The sequence below is a fragment of the Ornithodoros turicata genome, chromosome 10 (genome assembly GCF_037126465.1).
Source record: "Ornithodoros turicata isolate Travis chromosome 10, ASM3712646v1, whole genome shotgun sequence".
Taxonomy (NCBI): Eukaryota; Metazoa; Arthropoda; class Arachnida; order Ixodida; family Argasidae; genus Ornithodoros; species Ornithodoros turicata.
Genome location: NC_088210.1, coordinates 34,029,319 through 34,044,831, shown reverse-complemented (window position 1 = coordinate 34,044,831; position 15,513 = coordinate 34,029,319). Strand labels below are relative to the sequence as shown.

Here is a 15,513-nt window from a genome sequence, read left to right as displayed (position 1 = left end):
TACTTCAAAAATGCTTTATTGTCCGCATATACGCGAAAAAAAAAAAAAAAGCCAATAAACAAAATTATAAATAACCTATGATTATGAACAAGTAAGAGCAAGGAATAATTTAAGCATCACGTACCACAACTCAATTATCTAAAATACATATTCAGCCATGGTAAAACTTCCATTTTGTCAACGACTGCTAACATTTGGACGTACACCTGCAAAAATATATCCGGGTCTGGGGCACCAATATTACGAAAAAGAATTCGTTTCCCCGCTAAAGATGCGGCTCAGTCCAACATCTCGTCAGCCCGTGACTCAATTCATTCCTGCCGAGGGCTCATTAGGGAATTAGGCCAAGCCATTCTGTTCCAGATCATTATAGTAACTCTCTTTTATTTTAGCACTCTCTTGGCATGAGAAAGAACCTCTGAAGCCATTACACGACACACAAAAGAGGTAATTGTATGTACTGGAACATAAATCGCCAACATTCTTCGTTACGCAAGACATCCCTCAGACGTCCGGGCAACGTCCGGTATCAGTGCACAGTTCCTGCGACATCGCCAGACCATGGGATGTAGGTTGGACCAGACGTCGATTGGATGTCGAAGAAACCATCGAAGAACGGTGTGCCTTATAGCTGACTAAATGCAGTAACTACATATTACAACACAGATATCAGTCAGGTACCCACTGGATGCCCACGGGACAAAGTGTCGCAGAAAAACTGTTCACCTTACAACCAAACAAACACAGAAATAAGTTACAGCAGTGTCTCACTAGGCCAACATATACTGCTGTAGGTGCAGTGTACATATATGTAGATTCCAAAAACATCACATTCACAGAAGGGCGCTAGTACTATACAGTAAGTTGCAAGACTAGCCTCTTTTTTTTTTTCCTGCAGGTCGATACAAAAATGTAGCACAAAAAAGAAAAAAAAAAAAACTTTCGTAAAGCTGTCTGCACATACATGCAACTTTGTCATACCTGTGCTTCTGCGAAGCATAAATAATTGCCCAACTGAATATGTGCAAACAAACGCAAAGGCTTCCACAACGTCCAATATAATGAGTGGAAACTCTTCTATAATCAGAGGCTGTGCCAAAGGTGGGGGAAACACGAAAAAATATCCAGCTTGCTGGAAGCATCAGCATCGTGTGTAGAACATAGCTGTTTCTAAAGCAAGAGACTTTGTTCTTGCATTTCCAAACCTTCTTTGCTAACATCGCCCTTATTCCAAATACTACGTACAAAAAGGTTTTTTAAAAATCCTTAAAATCTTTCTTAGAAAATCTGCACTGTTAACGTGCTTCACCTTACGCACCACGGGTTAGCCACGCTCAACACCAAAGCAATCATTTTTGTCCCACGTGATGTGTTCTTTGTTGCAGAGACGGTTTTGTACCGTACATAGATGTTATTTAGGGCCTGACTTTTTAGGGTTAAACCCGTATCCACCCGATATTTACCCCCCCGAACGAAATCTGCAAAAATTCGGGTTTCACCCGAATCTACCCGAAAACACCCGGGTCGCGTGGCACACTCATAAGCGTGCATTAAAATAAAGTTTGATAAAATTGCTATACATTAGTTCCATGTTAAGACAAATTTTTATTAAACAAAAAAAAATCACCCGAATTCCTGACGACAGCATATGCCGTAACGGGATTTAACCCGAATTTTCAAATGAAAAACATCACCCGATATTTACCCCCCGAATTCGGCCAAAAATAAAACCCGAAAAAGTCAGGCCCTAATGATATTTTGTCACGGTCACGCACGTCCATTTTGCATCGCTTGCGCATACATTTTTACGCAAATGCACGCGTCATCTCGTGTCTCATGTAAAATGTTTGTGTCATATTTTATCACACACATTGTCCTTGCGTGCCTCAAATGCATCATTTCATATCACAAGTAGCCGCTTTATGTCACACAATGTATTAAGAAAACCAAACTTTGGTATCGTGCATCGAGCAATTTGTAAAAAAAAAATCGTGAAAAATCCTCGACGAGATCAACACACAGGGCGACGTACTTTTGCAAAGAGCCTCGTCAACAACAAAAATGTCAAACTAGAGAAACGTGTCGTGACTTTTAAGAATATATATATTATGTCACAAATTCTCTACATCTGAGTAATGAACGTCCATCTGTACACATTTCGCAACCGCGAATGACACCATTTCTCAATCGTGCAGAGACGACACTTGTTTCCCGCAGGACGACGCCATTTTGCAACCACTAGCTCCGAAACGGTCGAGTCACCTCGACCATTCACGACAGCTTCGTTGTGTGATAGCCACACACTCTCACACCTTCCGTGACTAACGAGAAGAAGAAGAACAACACAAAAGGGACTTTCACGATGCTTGTTCTTCAGACGTCTCATAGGAAGGAACACAACGGGATAGTCAGCGTTAAACGAGATACAACAGATCTGTCGCACAGTATAGGACTAGAGGTGTCTAATATGTGTAGTTCCTCGGTTATAAAACTGAAAAACGCGTCTTCGAAAGACCAACCATCCAGGAAACTGAGCTTGCTCAACCACACCACACGTCCGTCCGTCCGTAAAATTTGCTCGTGTTGCACATGTAGTCTGTACTTTCCAAAATCACCATCACAGCTGCATCCTTCCTGCACGGATTTCTTTGATTCTATTATATATACCAAGTTTTGAAGTTCCTCAGAGTACAAAGACTTATTTCTAAAAAACCTGCCCTCGCATTTTTTTTTTTGGGGGGGGGGGGGGGGGGCACTCCAGCCTTCTCTGGCCTCTTCAAGCGGCCTCCACTTCCTTGTGCTGAATGAAAAGCGCGTATTCTTTGCGAAGCTCCGACCAGAACACTAGACTCAGCACCGTGTGCGGACCCAGCCGGAGGAAGCTGGCCGTGACTCCCTTGTAGAACCCCATAAAACCTTCGGTGCGGAAGATCTTGAGGAAACAGTCGACGATTCCGGTGTAGAGGAGCCCTTTTCCGCGTGGGTCCGTCGGCTGGTTGTAGAGGCGCGTGCAGCAGACGTCGAATGGTGTCATGGTTGCTACCACTACAACACCACTGATCGAACTGGCTACGAGCGCGTTTAGCCACGTGTGCTCTCGGAAGATCTGCAATCAAGGAAGCAATGCGCCGTTAGCGTCCATACGAGAAGGGAAATGTAAAGCGGAAAAAATCGTGAAAAATGTGTACGTGGCATCGTACCAACCTTAGATTGGGGGCCGTCAAATGCCCTGAAAGCAAACAAACTGACGAAATAGTAGCTCGGTGCAAAAACCCCCGAACCTGTGACCCCGAGGTGTCTTCCAGACAAGTATTTTCCATTACAAATCTATGGTAGTGCCAGTGATGGCCAGTAGTTAACTACATGTAGTTAAACTACTAGTTAAACCACTATTTCGAGTAGTTAACTACAGTAGTTAAGTTACTGCAGGCAACAACTACTTCCGATTTTGCCGCAAGCTTTACCACGACTCCTCTGACTTGAGCTATACATGTTTGATGAGAACGGAGGGGCAGAGCAATTGTGCCGTGCACGCGTACTAAATCTTCACTTTTATCGCTGCTTGTGATTCACATTTAGGTGTCCACTAGATGTCATAGTTAGAACATTAGAGAATGGGATTGCTGTTGATGGACAACGTTAAGTAGTTATAGATGTAGTTAAAGAAGTAGTTTTAACTACCTCCACTGAAAAGTAGTTGAACCACTAGTTAAACTACTCCATTGCGAAGTAGTTAGCAGTTATAGTTAAACTACTGTAGAAGTAGTTAGCGGACACTTTCGTAGCCCACCGGTTACTTTTTTCGACGCCCACATTTCTTAGTTCTGAACAGCGTCATTAGTATTGCTATGCGCCCACGTGTTTTTGTAACTGGGATTATGCCTCAACAAATGCTCTATCGCTTTCTTTGACGCCGAAGAGGACGACCCTTCAGCTTTGACTGACGCTCTCATGGATTCCGTCAGGACGTCGTTGATTACAAACCGAGGTTGAGGCTTTGGCTCGTAACCTAGATGCTGTAGCTAAGCTAAGCAGCCCTGTCGCACGAAGTCTCACACTGGGTTTTCTTGATTCCAGATTAGTCTCCTCGGTAGCAGTATCACGTTACACTATTTTAGTAACGGGTACGACACTGGTGAAAACCACTACTTCCGAAGCACATAGCTATTGTGAAGTTCGCGTGACATTTCGTGCAAAATACTGTCCCTCAAATGCAGATTATGAGTAGGGCCTGACTTTTTAGGGTTAAACCCGTATCTGCCCGATATTTACCCCCCCAACGAAATCTGTAAAATTCGGGTTTAACCCGAATCTACCCGAAAACATCAGGGTCGCCTGGCACACTCGTAAGCGTGCATTAAAATAAAGTTTGATAACATTGCTAAACATTAGTTCCATGTTAAGACAAATTTTTATTACACAAAAAAAATTACCCGAATTCCTGACGACAGAATATGCCGTAACGGGATTTAACCCGAATACACCCGAATTTTCAAATGAAAAATATCACCCGATATTTGCCCCCGAATTTGGCCAAAAATAAAACCCAAAAAAGTCAGGCCCTAATTATGAGCAACATACCTAATCGTAACATGCTACTGCCAAAATACCATACGTAAGTGTCACGAAAAGGTGTACGCCTCCCATTTTTAACCAATCAGGGGGCAGAACGATGTCACTCGGGGTGGTGGTTGGCTAAGGGCGTGCTATGCGGTGAAGTCCTGTTTTTAAGAGAGCAGTTTCGGGCTTAACGGCGAGTAGTTTCTCATTTGAATCCCAGGCTCGAAGAGAGAGAAGGACCTCCGTGACTAACCGGAAATTCGTTGATGAGGGCCTTGGACTTTGAGAATGTGGAGAGTTGGACTGCCGAACCCGAAGACACGCGGAGGAGCGCCGCGGTTGATCCCCTCCAGAGCCCATGAACTCCGTTTTCCCTGTAGATCCTTAGAAATGCAGAGAGTGTGCCTTCGTGCTTGTGCTGGTACCCTACGGCGATTGGGGCGCTGGACTGTGCCTGAAGTTGCACTTTCACCTAAAGAACGAGCCATAAAATATGTTTAGGGCCTGACTTTTTAGGGTTAAACCCGTATCCGCCCGATATTTACCCCCCGAACGTAATCTGTAAAATTCGGGTTTAACCCGAATCTACCCGAAAACATCCGGGTCGCGTGGCACACTCATAAGCGTGCATTCAAATAAAGTTAGATAACATTGCTAAACATTAGTTCCATGTTAAGACAAATTTTTATTAAACAAAAAAAATCACCCGAATACACCCGAATTCCTGACGACAGAATATGCCGTAACGGGATTTAACCCGAATACACCCGAATTTTCGAATGAAAAATATCACCCGATATTTACCCCCCGAATCTGGCCAAAAATAAAACCCGAAAAAGTCAGGCCCTAAATATGTTCTACACACTTGGGGCCCAGGAACCAGTTCAAACCAGTCTGACAGCACAGAGTCAGCAGTGTGAAAAAAAGTCGTGAACAACACGAAAACTATCAGCCATAGTTATAAGCGTGACAAGACACGGTCAAAAAGAATTGGACACTGACACCTTCAGGTGACGGGATTCGTCACCTGGTGCCATGAAAAGAGAGTTTGAGCCAAATGAATCAGTACAGAATCTGTGTGTATCGCAGACAGAGAAAAAAGATCTCAGGTGCTTTATGGGGGTGTGTTACAGGCAGGGAGCTAGATAAGATTAGATGTGCTTTAGGGGGCGTGTTTCAAGACATGTATATTCAAGGTTTTCGCTTAATAAAAAATTAGGTGGAAGTTAGTGCCTGTCCGCGTCCAATTCTTTCTGTCCGCGTCTTATCGCGCTTAAAACTACGGCTGATTCTTACCAACGCACCGAAACCATTTCGTTACGAAAACTATGCACTTCAAAAGCCCGGCAGAAAATTTCGAGTGATACGAATGGAAATTTAAAAATTTATACTTTCTATTCTGCTGGTCATTTCACTTTGAGTAAACTTATTTTCTTGTACTACGGTCAAAAGTTGTCCGGGCTCTCTTTTCATGTCCAATCTTATCAGCTCCTGCTGTCTCGCACCAGTTACGAAATAATGACCTTGAGGTAGTAAATTTATGTGTAGACTGCCCTTGTTATAAATGTTGTTCTGAGAAATTTATATAGAAGTGTCTATTTCACAAGGTATTTTGCTTTAGTTTCTTTCTATGTTTGAGGTGAGAACCTTGGAAGACGTCACGAGGGATACCAGGTACCGAGAGTATAAAAACTAAATATCATATTGTTAATTCAGTATACAACCAATGATTAAAATAAACTATTTGGAACAGCATTTATTTATCACCATTACAAAGCAGTATACAATACTGCTGCTCACTAACAAATTACCAAACCAATTACCAAGCTAAGTGCAATCTTTTATCACAAAGATCCTGCAACTTCTGATCAAGAAACTGGATATTGAAACTCTGGCAACCTTTTGTAAAAACTTCGAACAATATAAGGGGTTTGTGTATGTTTCAGTGTGCTTTAGGCAAGGCAAGAAGCCCAATCGCACATCACAATGTTTTGATACTAGCAGTCACACAATGTCATTTTTCCTAGCTATTCCTCAAGGCCACCAAATGCTGATTCTCTGTATGTGTGCATTGAACGTGACTGAATGGCAGATGGGTACATGTAGTGATTGCAGGTTGAAACCTGTTGATTCTGCAGGTGGATAGTTCTGTACAGAATAAGAAGAAGAAGAAAAAAAAAAAAACTTTCACACTGCACACATCACACAGCAGCATCCAAAAACCTTAAACAGCATGATGAAGAGGCGAAAAATGTATTTGAAGGTTTTTCTCATCCTGTTAAGTATATTTTGTAAAGAGGAAGACCAAAACGCTCCAAATGTTTCTTACAGAATCAACAGGTTTCAGTATGCAATCACTCCCTCACCCATCTATACTAAACATAAAAAAGGAAATAAGATAAAAAGTATGTAGTACAATGAAAAATTGCACGACAACGTCACAGGCGTTGTATTGAAGACATAATTTAAGGGTGAAACCCGTTTCTTTGAAGGAGTTTCGGTTTCATTTATTTATGCTAAACACCCTCCGCAGAATCGTCTGCGAACTTCACACTTTCTGAATGTCGTCTGCAAACGGGTGTGTCACTCACCTGATAAAGCGGACTGCCAATGAAAGCCCCGATACATCCAGCTGTAGCTCCCGCAGCTATGCTCTTGGGCACACTAAGCGAACCGTCATTCTTCTTGGTGAGGTTCATGTCCTCCATGACGTGATAGGCACCCAAACGCGTACCGTTCATGAAGAACTGGTACCAGAGAGCCGGTGCCAACCCGCTCTGCAATGTCCGAATGCCGTCGTGCTTGGCGATGGCGTAGAAAGCGTGAAAGACATTTCGGTAGTGAACAGTGTAGTGACCACGGGCTTGCAACTCGCCCTGTAACTGAATACGTGTCTTGACCACTTCCAAGGGATTCGTGAACAAGCCTGCACCGCACGCGGCCAGGCCGCCCACCAAAAATTCCATAACACAAAACTATCGTACTACAACACAACAGTCGCGGAAGAAAGTTGTGTTCACGCAGCGACCTGGTTTCTTGGATATAAATACACTGGATTGGCGGGATTCGAAAGCGTACGGCGCCGTCCGGAGAGTCGTACGATACAAAACAGCTGCCAGCAAGGATTACCAAGCAATTTATGCAGAGATAAAACTACGGCCAAAACATCGCTGACTGTCTCTCAACGCAACTGTTGAGCAATGAGAGCGATAACTCGCCGGGGGTCTAGCCGGTGTCAGGAACTGAACAAATAAGACGGAGATAAAGGGCAGTGAAAAGGCTGTATCGGTTCAGAGAATCGGCAAGATAAGTTGCGATAAGAATTTGGAGTAATATACGGCCAAATAAAAGTAATAGTTACCACAAATTCATGCCAATGCACGTGCTGGCAGTCGACATTGAGATTCAGACGGGTCACTCTGGTGGTGGGCGGCGGAACTAGCGGAACTAAAGCATCATTTTTTTTCCACTTTAGTTACGAAAGAAGAAAAACGAGAAAAAAAAAGAGTTGGGTGAAGGGTTGCGCATAACAATCAAAATGCAACTTTATGTGATATATTCTGTAGGTTTGACGAAGGGCGAAATTTTCAAGCACAGCGGCGTAAATCGTCACTCCCATCCATTTTATGACGATATTTGCACACCCATCTGCAAGACACTATACCAATATGTAGCATTTTGTTATCTTATAAAGCAAAATACGTGCCACATTTTGTTGTCGAACAAGTCACTGTTCGCATATGTCTCTCTATATTTTTAGCGGCGGCACCGTGGTTCCTCCGTCGTCGTCCAGACGTCAGGACGTCAGCGCGCGTTTTTTTCAAACGTGATGCGGGTTCAACGTTGCAGCTTTTGCATAGTCTGAAGCTGTCGATTGATTTCTGGATGAGCGTTGTGGATACCAAATTCAAAATTTTATCCAGCAGCAAAAGGCACATTCGCATCCAGTTTCCGTTTCGCGGTAACGTGAACATGATTTGTAAGACGTCACATTAGAACTGCTAGAGATGTCCCGGCCGAATCGGTGGTCACTGCGCTGGCTACTTCTACTTCTACGCTCCTCCATGATTTAGGAACCTCAGCGTTCAATATCTCAATCTTTGTAATGCCAGTTTTAACTTTATTAGACCAGAGATCCCCTTCCAGAGTTTTGTCACACCTGTCTGAGGCATGAGCCAAATACTTTTACAGTGCCCCACCTGCTAGACTTCCTTCTGCTGCTCGATCTCCCCCTATGGCAGTCAAATTTGGCATGAATTGCTACTTCGTTCGATAACTTTGTAACGCTGTACTTTTAGGTTGTGCTCGTTTAATCAACGACGGGAGAGTCGGACTCGTGACGTATGAGTGTCATCGTACGCCATCGACTCCAGCGACTCGCATCGAGAGATAAGAATCGCTGGGAGCAGACTCTCGAGCGCCTCTAGTGTTCGTTCCTCGAATTTTCGAACGGGAGTCTTGACGTCACGACGGGATGACGTCACGAGAGCCTCACCAGGGCATTTTCGCCCAGGAAGAGTCGACATTCTCGGCTCTCGAGTTGCTCGAGCCCAATAAACGAACACAACCTTAGGTGCTTTTTATTTTATTTTTTTTAATTTTTTTTTTTTCAGAAAAAAATTGCTCATTTTCGAATATCCACACGCTCATTTACATGCAGGAAAGCCGAAATAAACGTGCAATATCTCACCAAAATGAACATTTATGCTTCGGATTCATCACATCGCCCTGTTTACAGCCGAACGCTTGAGCAAATTCTTTCATATTCATGAGCGGAACGTTACAGCGTGCCATATTTGTTGCGTAGCGTGGCGAGGCCGCCCCTATCCCTTTCGCTGCGCACCACTTGTAACAGTGTGCCAGGAAGAACAGCTGGGAAGGGCCAAACGGAAGGCCAGGAAGACGCGTCTCGCCGGACGAGTCCGCCATCCTGTAGGCCCTGCTCGCTATAATGAGGCCCGAAAAATCGGCCAGGTTTTCGGAATCCAAAGTGTCGTTCAGTTCCTCTACGCCGTGTCGCGCTCTTCTGTACGACGCTCTCAGACATAGCGCGTGAGTGACGTAATGGTCACGTGCGGACCCCGACCACCAATCGCGTTGCCATCCTTGGTCGTCGATCATGCTTCCGGTCACGTCGTATCCGTGCATCACCTCGTGCCCCACGACCTGACCGAGCGCCCCGAAGTTTATCGAAGCCGGACCGTCGCTGACGAGAACTGGAGGTCGTAAGATAGGTGCCAGGAGAACTATCGTATTGCGCAATCTGGCGTAAAAGGCGTTCACTTCGTTGACTCGAAAGACGAAGCTCTGCGGCGATGCCAATTTCTTCTTCTGCGTCAACTTGGACGCTGCTATCCACGACGCGAAGAACTTGCCGACAACCGGGTAACCCTCGTAGAAGGTATCGAGGCCCATTTCGTTTTCGAGTCCCTCTGGGTACCCGACGTGAAACGACATCGCTTTCAACTTCCTCAGCGCCGTTTCCTTCGCACTTCCGGATATCCACGGCGATCTCTCGAACGCATCGACGTACGCGTCTCGAACACCGCGCAGAACGTCCGTTGCTGCCCGGATGTCTCGGTCCGTAACGGCTTGGAACAAAAATGGCGCGTAGAGTACGACCGGCATCGCAGAAGACACTTTCGCGGCACAATATTTTTCCCGAGTGTCAGCTGCGGGAAACACTAGGGCGAGCGTCGAATGAACGTCTCGGCCCAACGTTCTCAGCAAGTCCCAAGCGATCAACAGCTTCAGCGAGGCCGGTTTCAATGTTCCGTGAAGTTCGTCCAGAAAACACAACGCGGGGACAAACACGGCCGCGACGTCGCCCGCTTTGTAAGCCCCGTCCGTGTACTTCTCGATGAGCTCCGTCCACCTGGTGGACGGTATTGTCGGTGTGTACGTACCTATATCTTTTATCTTAACGTACGCAGATATCTGTTCTTTCTCTTTTACGAGGGCCTTAGTCCTCGTTTCGTCCGCAATGTCTTCAGCGGCCAGTATCGTCCTGGCAATCTCGTCGTTGTACTCTTCAGCTCCGTAAGCTCGTATAAACGCCGAATAGACACGGAACGTGACGGCCGCCGGAAGTGATCTCCGCGTCTCGTACCATTCTCCGTCCTGTTCGTTCTGAGATATCAGAAGCGCTGGTTTCTGCCTCCAGAGCACGCTCTCGTCGGCTGTCACGGTCAGCAATGTCGGAATGTTATACTCCAGTCCCAACTGTACTACTTTCTCCAGCGTGTTATCGGAGTTATCTTGATCCACCGCAATCTCGACGCCGACACCCCTCATGAAATCTTTCAGATCCTGCATTTCGTTCACGCGTTCCCTTTTCAACCTGACGCAAGCTCTGAACATGGCGGCAGCCTTCTGCGTCGGCGTCTGTCGTTCTTGGGAAATGTTCGTTGAATAGGCGATCGCTTTAACCGTGCTCCACATATCGGCTTGAAGTCGCAAGAGAGTTCGAGGTATGGGATCGCTGTACTTGCTGCAGACGTAATCGAAGAAGTTGTGGCAAGGACTGGCGCTGGCGTTGATGGCGATGGTGAACGCGTCAGACATGTACGTGCATCCTGGCCTGTGGCAGAGCGGGACCGTGGGAGGAGGAAAGGTGCCCCGGAATTGGTAGTCGTTGAGATAAAAGAGGAAGTAAAAGAGTGCTGCGAGGAGGACGCCGACCCAGACACCCGCGAATGCAGCGCACAGCCAGAACTGGAAGATGCGACGGTCGAGGAAGAACTGCCAGAGGTCCATGGTTCGTGACATCTGGGTCGAAGAGGAGCTTTCAGAAGGACACTTCTGGAAATGTTAACGTTGTCTCGCTTTTAGCTGATAAAGACAAGTCATAATGAAACGACGTTAAACTACAAACGTAACAAGTATACGAAGCAACACAGCACGATAAGATATTGTACGTGAACTTAAAAAGTCAATCAAGGGGGGATGGCAGGGTAGCTTATGCTGAGCAAGGATCCGAAGGCTGCTAGGAAACAAGCTATGACTCCGAGGAATTTACGGATTTTCTACGGAATTTAGCGGGCATCCTGTTAGAGACTGAGATATACCGGCACAAGGAGTGAGGACAACGAAGTGATTGCGCTCGCGCAGTGTTCCGTTCGAAGAAGCCCAGCTGAAGCATGTGGCTGGCTTCAACTTAATAAACTTAACTTAATATAATACTGGCGACGAATGAAGTACGGACTCCACAGACACCGCAAGATGAATCAGGCAAGGCTTCCTGAATTCGTACCAGGCTCCAGGTTGACCTCGTGTCGCGAACGCCTAGAATTTCTCTTCGAGGCGAATGATGAACAGGACGCGGCTAAGAAAAAGGGCTCTGTTGTTCACCGTTTGTGGAGAACAGACCTACGACAAGGTGCGAGACTGACTAAGTTCCATGTGACGACATAATGGAACGCACGAGCAGCCATTTTGAGACAGGTCCTTCTGAATTGCTAGGACGAATATCTCCGAATATGTCGAAGCTTTGAGAGCTCTAGCTAAATACTGCAATTTCGGCAATGCTGCCGTTCCATTACCGCCACTACTGGCCCCACCCACCCGGTATACACGAATGCATCTTGTATGGATAGTCATCGGAACAGCCGCACTCCCTACGAAATTCCAGCACTAATAAGATGAAAATTCATTCTTACTTTTCTGCCTCTAGGAACGCCCTGGACCATATATAGCCAGATGTGTCCTCAGCGTTGTCGAACGTTACAGCCCATTATTTGCTATTGTTTTTGGTTCACGCGGCAAACCACCATTATTTGGTTCACGCGGCACGAGTTCACGTGACTCAAGCAACATCGTCTTCATCTAGCAATGTTTTCTACCAATCTGATTATAACATCGTTTGTCGGGTATTGACATCCGTCCCATCAGCTTTCGCAGAACAATGCACTGACTTCAACCTGCAGCCTCCGAGATCTCTTGTCGTCAATTTCTTTCAACGTACCCACTCAAAATATTCGCCTGTGTTTTGTGTTTGTGTCCGCTATGTGTTTCACGTAACTTGAAGCAAACAAAAGTTAATTGTGCATTATACGAGGGTGAAACCATTGGGATTTCGCTGGCAGTCATCCTCCGCAAGTGAGGATATTGTTTGTATTCCCTAATTAATCAATCAATTCAATTTGGGTTAATTATGTATTCTTAAATATCAATCTTACAGCTGACAAAAGATGCGCATGTCGTTTCGCTGTTCTTTTCGTTGCTTTTTTCCTTTTTTTTTTTTTTCAGGCACGAAAAAAAGTAATGAAATCTACCACAACGCAGAGCCGGAACTTTACAAGCGCCACGGTAGTTTTGGGGAGGTACTGGAAAAATATATTTAAATGGAAAAATATTTTTTAAAATAAAAATATTCCGGGAGAGGCTCTATGGGGACTCTACATGGGGGAGGAGGACTTCACCCTAATTCCCCACTCCCAAATGCGCTATACCAAAGGCAGGGCGAACACGACGGAACGGCATGTTCGTTAGTTTACCATTTATTAGGCAAAAGTCAAAGCCCGGTATCTGCGTCATTACGTCCTCGTTGGTCTAAGTTCGCTGTTGGCAGTTTCCCGCGCGCGACTGCGCATTTTAGAGTCACATAACATTTATATACGGCAGTTTATTTTGCAACGGGGATTTCGAATCGCCCACCTCACCATCATCCAATGTATGTGTGTGTGGGGGGGGGGGGGGATTTCGATCACTTCATTTCGAGGTATACAGTGAACCCTCGTTAATATGACCCCCGATAATCTGACATACGCGCTTTACGACCATACTCTTGGGGAACAATGCTGTGAAACCTCTGGAAATCCCCCCGTTAATATGACAATTCCGCATTATGACCAACATTTTCGGGAACGACCATGGTCATAATAACGAGGGTGCACTGTACACCCATTAAAAAGTACTGGCGTCTACGAAACACGACTACTGAGTGCTGACAAGACCCAGTGATGAAAGATGGAAGCCGCTGAGAAGGTTAGCCAGTTGTATGTGACTCGAACCCACATCTTCCGGATTACCGTTTTCCAGAGCTAACACGCCTCCTCAGCGACTTCCAAGGGCGCGTCATCCGAAGGGACACATCAACCACTCTCTCTCACTCATCCCCATTTCGATCTTACATTTTTCTCACTCATACACACATTCATACGATGGGATCGAGGAAAGCGGCGTCCGTTGAACATGAGACAATTGATATTTTGAGGCTGTAACAGATACAAAGAACAAATACATATACTACAAAGCCTCAAGCGCCTAAGAAATGATAGATGAAAGAGACTGTAATCCAGAGGATGTGGGTTCGAATCCTACAGCTAGCTAACCTTTTCAGTGACTTCCATATTTCATCATTAATTTCTTAGGTACACTCTTAAAAATGAACTTCACCGCATAGCACGCTCCTAGCCAACCATAATTCCGAATGATATCGTTATCTGCCCTGATTTGTTGAAAACGGGAGGCGTACGCCTTTTCTGTGACAATTATGAACAGCATAAGTGTCACAAAAAAGGCGTACGCCTCCCGTTTTCAACAAATCAGAGCAGATAACGATATCATTTGAGATGGCGGTTGGCTAAGAGCGTGCTATGCGGTGAAGTTCATTTTTAAGAATATACTTGAGGCTTTGTGTGTACTTGTTCTTTCTACACTCTAAAAAATGCACTTCACCACATAGCACGCTCCTAGCCAACCATAATCTCGAATGATATCGTCGTCTGCCCTGATTTGTTCAGGACGGGAGGCGTACGCCTTTTTTGTGACACTTATGCTGTTCATAATTGTCACAAAAAAGGCGTACGCCTCCCTTTTTCAACAAATCAAGGCCGATAACGATATCATTCGAGATGATGGTTGGCTAGGAGCGTGCTATGCGGTGAAGTTCATTTCTAAGAGTGTAGGTGGTCTAATCACAGAATATCAACTGTCTCATTGTCTCAAGACCCAGTGAGTTTCATTCGCGAATGAAACCGCCTTGCAGACTCCTCTAAAAGCCGCGCGACCAACCTTGCCGAAGGCGCCGGCATGGGACCCTGAACCCGCAACCGCAATTCGAACCGGGTCCTCCCCCCCGTCGGCACCTCACAAAGCCTGGCTATAGCCATTGTACGCTGCAATTATTATTGTCACCGTTGACCTTGCTTGTTTGTATTGGGGTGCTTTTATGACGTTGTTCGTCAACTTGTCGTCTCTGGGATCCGTCCAAGCCTTGTCAGCAGCGTGTGTGGCAAAGTTAGGGACATTTTTCGGCTTTTTTTTTTTTTTCAATACCTCGAGAACGATTGGAAGGAAGAAGGGTGGAGATGTGACGTTTTTAGGAGTTTTATTTAATCGATGAGCGTATGCAAATGTGCCTCTCACTGCTCAGTTCTCTACAGGCTTTCTCGGGGGTGCTCACTGAAAAGAAAATGAAAAAAAAAAAATAGCCGGAGCTCTTTGGCTGCACGTATAGCATATGTTTGTAACTCAAACGTCGCCATGCCAGTACTGGACAGCTGTTTCGGCCTTGTTCGGCCTCATCAACAGTACGCAGGCAGGCAACGTTTGAGTGGATGGCGTCAGAAGGTCACGTAACACGTGATCCAGCTGTCCAGTACTGGCATGGCGACGTTTGAGGTACAAACATATGCTATACGTGCAGCCAAAGAGCTCCGGCTATTTTTTTTTTTTTTCATTTTATATTTCACTGGTTTTGCACTGGCCTTTCAGTGAGTGAGTTATCTCACCCTGACGGGAGGAATCACGTGTCACGTGACCTTCTGACGCCATCCACTCAAAGGTTGCCTGCCTGCGTACTGTTGATGAGGCCCAACAAGGCCGAAACAGCTGTCCAGTACTGGCATGGCGACGTTTGAGTTACAAACACTCACTGAAAAGAAAGCTTTTCGATAGCGTCACGTTTTTAACTAATTGTTCAGCCCTATGGGACGTTTGTGAAGCACCCGG

At 45.5% G+C, this 15,513-nt stretch overlaps 2 protein-coding genes across 3 annotated transcripts; both read right to left on the bottom strand.

Moving 5' to 3' along the window:
• LOC135369996 (solute carrier family 25 member 35-like) lies at positions 1-7,982 on the bottom strand. Its single transcript, XM_064603640.1, has 3 exons — positions 7,152-7,982; positions 4,814-5,032; positions 1-3,106 (listed from the first exon to the last, which is right to left on the bottom strand). The coding sequence occupies exons 1-3, from the start codon at positions 7,524-7,526 to the stop codon at positions 2,777-2,779; spliced, it is 924 nt and encodes a 307-aa protein (XP_064459710.1). The 5' UTR covers positions 7,527-7,982; the 3' UTR covers positions 1-2,776.
• Positions 7,983-9,129: 1,147 nt separating this feature from the next.
• LOC135370635 (neprilysin-11-like) lies at positions 9,130-12,364 on the bottom strand. Of its 2 annotated transcripts, none has more exons than XM_064604420.1 (2): positions 12,219-12,364; positions 9,130-11,361 (listed from the first exon to the last, which is right to left on the bottom strand). In XM_064604420.1, exons 1-2 carry the CDS (start codon positions 12,246-12,248, stop codon positions 9,247-9,249), a joined length of 2,145 nt encoding a protein of 714 aa, XP_064460490.1. In that variant the 5' UTR covers positions 12,249-12,364; the 3' UTR covers positions 9,130-9,246. The 2 variants fall into 2 exon arrangements, with proteins under 2 accessions (XP_064460490.1, XP_064460491.1); XM_064604421.1 differs by having other exon boundaries at positions 9,130-11,328.
• Positions 12,365-15,513: the final 3,149 nt, after the last annotated feature.

Bases quoted from the DNA above. Each gene is read 5' to 3' on its own strand.
- LOC135369996 (XM_064603640.1), bottom strand. From the start codon at position 7,526: ATGGAATTTTTGGTGGGCGGCCTGGCCGCGTGCGGTGCAGGCTTGTTC. The intron at 5,033-7,151 runs GTGAGTGACACA...CTCGTTCTTTAG, and splicing joins TTGGCAGTCCGCTTTATCAG to GTGAAAGTGCAACTTCAGGC. The intron at 3,107-4,813 runs GTTAGTCACGGA...CCTTGATTGCAG, and splicing joins CCCTCATCAACGAATTTCCG to ATCTTCCGAGAGCACACGTG.
- LOC135370635 (XM_064604420.1), bottom strand. From the start codon at position 12,248: ATGGTCCAGGGCGTTCCTAGAGGCAGAAAA. The intron at 11,362-12,218 runs GTAAGAATGAAT...TAACATTTCCAG, and splicing joins GCGTTCCTAGAGGCAGAAAA to AAGTGTCCTTCTGAAAGCTC.